Here is a 9,380-nt window from a genome sequence, read left to right as displayed (position 1 = left end):
CTCCCGAACAAGAGAAATGGTTAATAAGAGAACAGAGCTCATTAAGTAAATACATATAAAAACGCTAAAAACTCTTGGAATGTATGCAATTTAAATAAGTACCCTATTTAAAAGTTAATTCGAGCGAGGTGATTCTAAATCAAGATATGACGAAGAAAAAATAAAAAATGCATGGAGCTGATATTGGTGTTGGAATTTTGGAAGTAGTTCCCTCACAAAGCAGTGGGAAACTTGATTACGAATAATGAGTTTCTAATGTAAATCAGAGAAGCCGTCTCAGAAATTTCTGCTCGCTCTAAATATTTTCGCCTGTCGGTCCTTACCTTTCCTAAAGGATTTGTCTTCGCTTTCGGTGTAAATAGCGCAATTCCATAAATTTGGCAATTGTAGAGTTGAATTTTTTTTGGAAATCGAGTAATGTTTCCACAACTTTTTTGTTCGCATACATTATTAAAACGGGAAATGAAAATAAACATATTCTGTATCTCATTAAAGTTATTAGGTTAAATCTGACGGGTGCTAAGATATCGACTTACTGCCATTTAACATGTTATCCGTCGTAGAAACAGTCGCTTTGACTCGCTAAAAACACTGCTAAGTGCTTAAAGTGTTTAACTCAGACTTTGTGTTTTACTTGGAACATAAATATAGAAGCCTGACATCAAGGAGTGAGAATGGAGAGTTCTGTGTTGCTCGTTTTCGTGAGTTGGACTGCGCTGTTGATCCATTTGACGTATGGCGAAGGTGAGGAACAAACTTGACTCAATTTTTTTTCCAGTGTATTTATTTGTAGTTGATACTCAATTTTCGAAGCAATCGGTCTACAAAATTGCGAGTATATAAACGAGTTGATGGAGTTCATTATAAGTTATCCAGAAAAATTTCGAATCCCGAATAAATTCACTTTCTTCGATTTGTTAATGACGGAATGTTTTCAGGCCCGTTTTTTGCTTTTAAATGAAATTTGTCATTTCCCATTCAAAAAAAATTTAAAAACAAGAAACAAAACAAACCTGACAAGTTAGTATTAGTAACAAAGGCAACTTAAGATTAACTTCATGCCGGTCAACTATATTTATTTTGTCACTATCACCATTGAAGACCTCGCACGATAATGTCGCAAATTTCATTGTAGTTTGAAACACTGAATCTTGATGGATTTGTTCATCAAGTCACGCATAGACAGATTTGTTGCCGCTCTTTAACGAAATCGAAAACTGTTTTTGCATTAAGACACCGGGCTAATGGCGGAATTTAGTCTTAGAATTTACAGCATCATACATTTGTTAAGCTGGAACAAAGGATATACCCATCACGAGATGTTGATCGGCTAAAATTTCTGATTAAGGGGAAGTTCTTGTGTCAAAAACTTTAAGGATACGTTTTGAAGGGAGTACCTTAAAATTAAATAAATAACCCTAATTGTAAATTTTCCTGGCTTCGATCAATATAAACTTTCTTTACTCTATTTATCAAACTGCAACGTCACGCTCGTCGAGATCTGCCTTTCATTCAAAAGACTTATGTGTCAGAAGCCATAACTTCTTTCTTTAAATCTTCTCAATGCTCCAATAACAAATTTTCAACAAAAAAAAAGGATAAATTACCGATTTAATTTGTTCATAAATTCACCCAAAGGAAACTGTGACATTTAACGGGTGGTATTAAGGTTATCAATATGTAGTAGCCATTATGGGCTAAAAATTGACAATTTGACAATTGCTTTTATGATAGTAATGCGAAATTTGATGTACTTTTAATATTGCTTCTGCTTATAACAATGGAAATAAGAATATTCTATCCTCATGTCATGTCAAAAACATCTTAACCCGAAGATCAATCTACTACGTGAAGCATGACAACAATGACTGTTTGCAATGCAAATCCACATCAATTTCCTCTTTCTCATGACAATCCGTCGAGGAAACCTTTGCAGGCACGTTTATTCCTCTCAAAACTCTCAATATTGATGGAAAAAAAGGTATGCTTGAAGAGAATTAATGGTATACTTTTCGTGACGGCTTTCGACCTAGCTCCCTCTCATCATAAAGTATTCCAAAATTGAAGAAGTAACTAAAGATGCTTGTGAAGCAGCAGCAGGTGATAGACCAACGTACGATTTGTCGCCATGACTAGGATCTAATGATTTTCTATTCGTGCCATTTTCCTCTATCACGGGTTACATATCACTTTTTTAGATCATCGCTCTCGCAAAATTACATCGGAAAGGATTTTCAAAGGTTTCCAATGTTTCCAAAGGGTCTTCCAATTGTTTCCAATGTGTTATCATTAGGGAGTTTAGGCTACCGTGACGGCGAAATTAAAAAGGGAAATGAAATACAATTATCTTAAATAATTCCCTCAGCTGAAAAAGAGAAGGCATGCTCGGTGCCTCTTTGCCTAATGCATATGTATGCAAATTAAGGTCATGCTCTTATATTACAATAAAATGACTGCGAAATTAAGAATCTTAAAGCAAACTTGCCCATTTCATGTAAACCTGTTGTTTTATCATTGCCTTTTTATGGTAACTTTCTTCCCTCCAATTGTTTTATTTCAGAACGTCATCGCACTCTGCTGTTTCCCGATAACTTCTTTTTTGCTGAAAGACGGTTTGTAAACCACACTATCGATACAAAAAAAGTTAAGGACTTGGATCACTGTGAGCTTTTCTGCTACATGAACGACAAATGCGTTAGTGCTAACTTCAAAAAAGAGCCAGAGACTGAAGGAATGGCTCATGTTTGCGAATTGAATGACGCAACTCATCTGGATTATGATACTGACCTGATAACTGATGTCAATTTTTATCATCGCGGCTCTGAGGTGAGTTATGACTAAAATTTACCTTCTTGAATTGACGCCTTATATTCGATAGAATTATACGCGATCACCGACGTGTTCAGAAACTTTTATCCCTTTATTCACTTATCGTAGATCTTTCTCCTGCTGTTTCACTTTCTCTTTTCTACCTTTTCAGAACGCCTGCGGTAAGAATTCACGGTGCCGAAATAATGCAATTTGTGAGTCCGGTTTCACATTCAAGGGATATCGATGCTTGTGCCCTTCTGGATTCGAGGGAGAAAATTGTGACAAAGGTTAGTTTCAAAAGATGCGAGAAATAGCAAAATATTGCCTTGAATATGATGAATTTTAGAGACATTTGGTCGTCGAGTGAGTATCTTACTCCCAGGCTGGCCTTTCACGACTGGTAGCGAAGAAACGTAGTGGCTTTTGGTGAGTGATCTAAACCTAGACGTAACAATGGCAAAAAAACTTTAGGGGCCTTCTTTTCGAACCAAAGGAGCGGGCAAAGGAAGCACTCCCTGTAACTTGTAAATTGAACAATGTTGCACGGTTGAGTAATTTGTCGAAACTGAAATGTCAGTTAAAAATGTTACGAGCTGTTATACTAGTATTGCCTGGTTAGTGGTCATCCGTATAGTTTTGGTTTTTCTAAATAAGAAATTCATTACAATCTATCTCATAAAATGAGAAATTACAAACATTAATGCACTTGAGTCTATACGACATTTCTCCGGTCAGTCATTAAGATTTCAATTAAAATACACTTCTGTATTCTTATTCCTAATCATTGATGCTATCTTTCGGTTTGGAAATGGATCAACTGCATATGCATGTGTTTGGAACACATTTTAGGGACTGACTCCTAGTTTTACTTTTTAATAAAGCATTACTGGGCACGTTGACACCCGCAAAGGCGAGCATCGGCAAAAATCAATCTCCGAATTATTTGTGAAATATTTTGTTAACTATTTGATGTAAAAGATAATGAGACTGACATATTACCATTGCCTTGCTGTTGTTTCTAGATGTTGACGAGTGTGCTTCCAATGACAATAAATGTGCTAAGGGTGCTGCCATTTGTAAAAATACGGTAGGATCATACAATTGCACCTGTAAGTTTGGATATTACTGGGATGGCACTGGATGCAAAGGTTTGTTGATTTCATTTTTCTCACTATGTAAGTTTAGTTCTAGGATAGGAAATGCAACGTCTTCTGGCCTGATACCTGCATCTAGATGTCTATCTCTCTGTCTGCACGTTTGCCTGACAATTTCTCTTCACTCATACTGAAATGCCTGGCAAGTGACAGGCGCCATGGTTTGAGGTGAAATCCCTTTTTTTCCAGAGAGGAGATATCAAATCAGCTTATATGAAAACAACGGTCAATACATAGTTAATTTTTTTTAAAGACTAATTTTTTCTATTTTTTCTAAGTCGAAAAATTGACTATATCATAAGATTAATTCGATTTTTTACCATTTAGCCGATGTATGCCAACTCCACACTGTTCTACACGATGATGATAGAAACGTAAGCCACCACGACCTGTATAAAACAGAATGTGACCAAAATCTCAACGCTGATTGGTATCGTTTCCTGGACATTCCAGGAATAACAATGCCGACTGAGTGTCCACACGATAACACGTGCGGTACGACATTTCCAGGCTGGTTGAAAGGAGATCATCCTACAGTGGATGAGGAAGAAGTAAAAGGGACCGTCTGCTTCTCCAAGGGCCCAAACCGGTGCTGTGAGGAAACAAGTTTCATTAGGGTGAAGAACTGCAGTTCCTTTTACGTCTACTACTTGGTACCGACCAAATGCCCCTATCGTTACTGTTTCACATATAACTGAACATCATAAAACTGTTGAATGTTGAAGATGAAGCTTAATTTGTTGTGGGTATTTAAAGATTTTGTAGTGTTTGATATCTATGAGGTCATCTAGGAGCAATAAAAACTTACCAACATTTCTTTCTAGTGAGCTTGAAGTCCGAAGACTTGCTAAAGTAATAATTATATGGTATTCAGCGTGGATGTTACCAGAGTGCTGTTTAAAGAGATATTTCAAAACGTTGAGGTGGAGGCCAACTCAATATACGCACAGCTAAAAGCGGGAACCAAATCTTACATGACATAGCATGCAGACAAAACTCTTGCACGGAAAAAGGGTTTAATTACAACTGTTTCGGGTTTACCACTGAGGTAAATGTGTTTTACCCGAAAATTATGAATAAATGACATGGCAAAAACGACCAAGAAATATTTCGAGTCCAAAACTTTGTTTATCTAAGGCTACTGTCCAAAAATAGGGTGCCAAATAAGGTCGTCCTGCGCGCGCTGCTTTTTAAAGATATTCCTACAGGTTCCTGAGAAAATCTATTGTAAAGTGGGACAATAGAAATAATTTCGGTTGTTGTCACGCGCCGACACATCATAGAGGAAATATTGCAAATTTCGTTAAAGTTTGGAAATCCAACACATTTTATCAATTTATTTAAGCGGAGCGAGGTAACTCGCGTGAAATATACCTCGAGTTTTTAGGCTCCAAAGAAATTTAGAGTTTTCACACCTCATTCAAGCGCGTGTCGACGCGGTCATGCCGCCGACCAATGAAATACAAAATCGAAGCCTCTTGCACACAAATTAAATGAAATCCGAAATTGATCGGTAAAAACAGAAGGAAAAGTGGGCAAAGGGTTAGGGTTAAGGAAAAAGAAAACTTAACTTCGATTTCATTGGCTTATAATAATTTTAGATATAATTTTCATAACTCGTGAAAATGCGAGATTAAGATTGTGAATTTTTAGCTTTTCGCAATACCTGATTTTTCATGATGCGTTGTAAGGAAGAGTTAAAACAGTAATATCCTAACCTGTTCCCTGCCATCCAAGGTATACTTTATTACTAACTTACCGTCGCATAAGGGAAAAGAGAAAGCCTTTAGGAGAAAAGCCAGGGTCTTCTTTACAACAACGTTCAATGTGCAGCACCGGCTCGAAAGAACACTCTTCTCGTGTAAAGATTTTTTTCGGGAGTTATATCGTAACATCAATTGCATAAGTATTGGGGACAAGTGTGGGCAATTATAGTAACGAATAGCCGGGTGAAAAGATGGTTGCCAGCGACAATATTACATCCCCTCCTGGACGAGATGCTGTCAGGCTTTCCTGACAGCTTTTTGGATCGATTTGTCAGAGAAGAGAGTCTGAGTCCTTTTGTGGTGTACATTATATTTGTAAGAGAGAGTCGTGGGGCAGATCATAGATAGCTAAGGGAAAGATATGATTACTCTGACAACTTATTATCTCATCTGTTTTTCTCTCTTGAATAGCATTAGCAGTCTTGAGATTTCTTTTGTGCGCATCAACATCAACATTGAATATTCCATTTAGAAAATGAAATATTTCCTTTATTTTCCAGTATTACAGTTCTGCAACACCCACAAAGAGCTTCAAGGCCAGCTTATTACAATGAAAATTTAAAAGCAATATTATGGTGCGAATAGATCTTGATCAGTGGGAGTCTGCACGTATTTCCATGAAATAGGTAATTTCTATTTCAAGCTTTAAAACGCTCTGCTTGAATTCCTACACACATACGTAAGCTTCTATAGTGACCTTGAACTTTTTTAACGTATATAATAATAAAAGCAGAACATTCGTTTCGAATCACATTTTATGAATTTTATAAATATAGTCATGTTTCTGATAAAAGAAGGAACTTATGGAATTAAGGTCTTGGGACCTGATCATTATCAGCCGAAATTTGCATAATATTTACAGGCTGTTTACTTTACAGCCGAAGAAATGAAGCAAAGTTATATCATCAGCAGATGATGTACAGATTCCCTTCCCCTTTGGAAAATTTACATCAAATAATTAAAATAATTCAGTGACGCCCTTTTTTCCAAATTTGAATCAGATTTTCTTTGAAATTTGAACTGTTAGTTTGTACTTATGCCTAAAAAAATGTATCATTTAATTTGAGTTCAGGTTGATGAATTTAAAATTTGCATCTTACGATTGCTTAATTGAATAATTTATGACTGCCTGTAATATATTTTTCAAGTCTCCTCAAGTTGCTAGCTTTAAGACTTTAAAACATATTTTAAAGTGGGAAAACTAGGAAATTTAAGACCATTTAAAGCGCATATCTTAGATTATGTGAATTTTGTCTTTTCACAAATTTAAAACGAATTTTGCCGAATGACGAATTGACTGATAGAGACGGGTTATTTTGTTTTCTGCATGTACCTCAAAGATTAACAAATGATGTATCCTTTTTACTTAATTCGTCGTTATGAGTGGTGAATCAGTCCATCAACCTATAAACTCGACAGTAACTTTCTCTTTTATAATAATAATCTTGCAAAAGAGATGTTTGGTGTATTTTTCAATCAGTGGGGCTCCTTAGGGTTATTTTCACCTGGATCAGACTGAATGACGCTTTAATCTATAATACTCAAATTCTGAGCCAATCATAGCCCTTACAAGGAACAAAATCGCATAAAAAAATGCATGTCCTCGTACTTTCGTAATATCAAAAGCGCTAAAAAAAAACCTCAGAAGCTTTCCAGAAGTCACCAGCTATGTCTGAACGGAATTACTCAAGTTAGTTTTCAACAAGGTGTTTTCGAACAGATTTTATTTCTTCCTGGTCTTGTTATCTTTCTTGATAGTGGAAGAGACGGAAGGAGAAAGTGAGTTGAAGTTTTATTCAATTCAGCAGAGTTTTAGTAGCTAATGTGCACCTTAGGTTTTATTTTCTTGATTGTCACTTCATTCCTTAGATGAAATGTTTATTCTTTAAGAGACTTGAACTTAGCCTACACACCTTTAAGATAATTTTTGAAGAATATGGATTTCACGGAAACAGTCCTTTGACATTTTGACTTATGGTTCAAAATAATAGCAACGCAGCTTCACTCCTTAGTGTTGTCAGATAGAAATCACTCTCAAAAGCTATAAGACCAAACAAACCCATGGTCAGTAAAACTGCTTCTGGGTAGGGAATTGTACCCTTATTCCCGACAGTCTATTTACATTTTGGTCTTCCTCTCATCTGGATATTTAGGATGGATTATCTTCATCATGGTCAGTAAAACTGCTTCTGGCTAGGGAATTGTACCCTTATTCCCGACAATCTATTTACATTTTGGTCTTCCTCTCATCTGGATATTTAGGATGGATTATCTTCATCATGGTCAGTAAAACTGCTTAAGGCTAGGGAATTGTACCCTTATTCCCGACAATCTATTTACATTTTGGTCTTCCTCTCATCTGGATATTTAGGATGGATTATCTTCATCATGCCAACATGGACCCCAGAGAATTTAATCATAATTCATACTGCTATTTCAGTTATCCCTCTAAGGAATATTACAAAAGGTTGTAGTACAGAGTTAGTAGGGGACTCATCTTTTGAAAAAGCCATGGAGTAACATTCATAAAACTGAAGGTAATTAAAGAGCACACTCTTCACTCAAGGCTTGCAGGAAGGAAATACTAATTCTAGTATGCTGCTTTCTATAAACTTGACCACTCCTCGACTGTCTAAGAGATAATGACAGGTAAAGCCACCTAAAAATGCTATGAATTCCAAATTGTACTTTTTAAAAGAGTTGTATAGTCAATAATGAATTATCGATCGGTTATCGGTGAAACCTCAAAAAGCGGACCTAATTCAATGCATTAGAAATGTTTCCTTTCTCGAAATAATTTTCGTTTTCATTTATTACGACCTCCTCCTAAAGACAGACTGCTGCACATGTTTTTTGACCAAATCTCAATTTCCTTTGAAAAAGAAAATTGCTTCTTTCCCCGTCAAGATATGAAGTTGTGAGCTGTAAACTCACGTAAACTCAAATGGTGCTGATCGTATTACCTTCCATTTTTCATAGACTTATGTCGTGAACTGGAATTTACACCATCTCTTGCTTTCCATGGTAAACGGCTCATAAATCACATTATAAGAACCGTAGAATCTCTTGTGCAAGACTTCTGCTCCACTCTATGCTACATGGAACCCAACTGCGTCAGCTACAACGAGGTAGTGGTTAGCAGCCCTCCGTCAATCACTAAATGTGAATTGAATAATTCCACACACAATGAACATCCCCAAGATCTCAAGCCCTGGCCAAACTACAGCTATGGAGGAACAATGGTCAGTGCATTCTTAAGCAAGTGACGCTTTCCTTTCCTTAGTTTCCCTTTGTACTGTTATATAATAAATTCTCCAACGGCTCTCCGTTGAACTCTTCAACGGCTCTCCGTCCATCACTTAATGCGAGCTGAATAATACCATACACAGTAAACATCCTCAGGACCTCAGGCTCTCAGTGAACTACAGAGGAACAATGGTCAGTGTATTCTTAACCGATTTACCCTTTTTGATATAATTTTTTTTAAAGTTTATTTCCACTTTTCAAGTTATTCACATGGTGGTTCATTGGCTGACCATTTTCCTGTAATCATCAGAGATTACATTTCAACTGTAATTTCAAATTATCTTAACCATTTGCTCCTCTCATTTGCATATTTTTGCGCTCAACCTCTATCACCACACTTGTT

At 36.4% G+C, this 9,380-nt stretch overlaps 1 protein-coding gene across 2 annotated transcripts; it reads left to right on the top strand.

The window, feature by feature from the left end:
* Positions 1–373: 373 nt before the first annotated feature.
* LOC149052967 (uromodulin-like) lies at positions 374–4,777 on the top strand. Of its 2 annotated transcripts, none has more exons than XM_089212749.1 (5): positions 374–744; positions 2,561–2,826; positions 2,981–3,098; positions 3,834–3,959; positions 4,293–4,777. In XM_089212749.1, exons 1-5 carry the CDS (start codon positions 675–677, stop codon positions 4,661–4,663), a joined length of 951 nt encoding a protein of 316 aa, XP_089068875.1. In that variant the 5' UTR covers positions 374–674; the 3' UTR covers positions 4,664–4,777. The 2 variants fall into 2 exon arrangements, with proteins under 2 accessions (XP_089068875.1, XP_089068881.1); XM_089212755.1 differs by lacking the exon at positions 374–744 and adding an exon at positions 1,560–1,981.
* Positions 4,778–9,380: the final 4,603 nt, after the last annotated feature.

Source organism: Pocillopora damicornis, chromosome 1 (genome assembly GCF_964200805.1).
Source record: "Pocillopora damicornis chromosome 1, jaPocDami1.2, whole genome shotgun sequence".
NCBI classification, from domain to species: domain Eukaryota; kingdom Metazoa; phylum Cnidaria; class Anthozoa; order Scleractinia; family Pocilloporidae; genus Pocillopora; species Pocillopora damicornis.
The sequence above is the reverse complement of the archived record's forward strand: the minus strand, read 5'-3'. Positions and strand labels throughout refer to the sequence as shown.

Bases quoted from the DNA above. Each gene is read 5' to 3' on its own strand.
- LOC149052967 (XM_089212749.1), top strand. From the start codon at position 675: ATGGAGAGTTCTGTGTTGCTCGTTTTCGTGAGTTGGACTGCGCTGTTG. The intron at 2,827-2,980 runs GTGAGTTATGAC...CTACCTTTTCAG, and splicing joins TTTATCATCGCGGCTCTGAG to AACGCCTGCGGTAAGAATTC. The intron at 3,099-3,833 runs GTTAGTTTCAAA...TGTTGTTTCTAG, and splicing joins GGGAGAAAATTGTGACAAAG to ATGTTGACGAGTGTGCTTCC.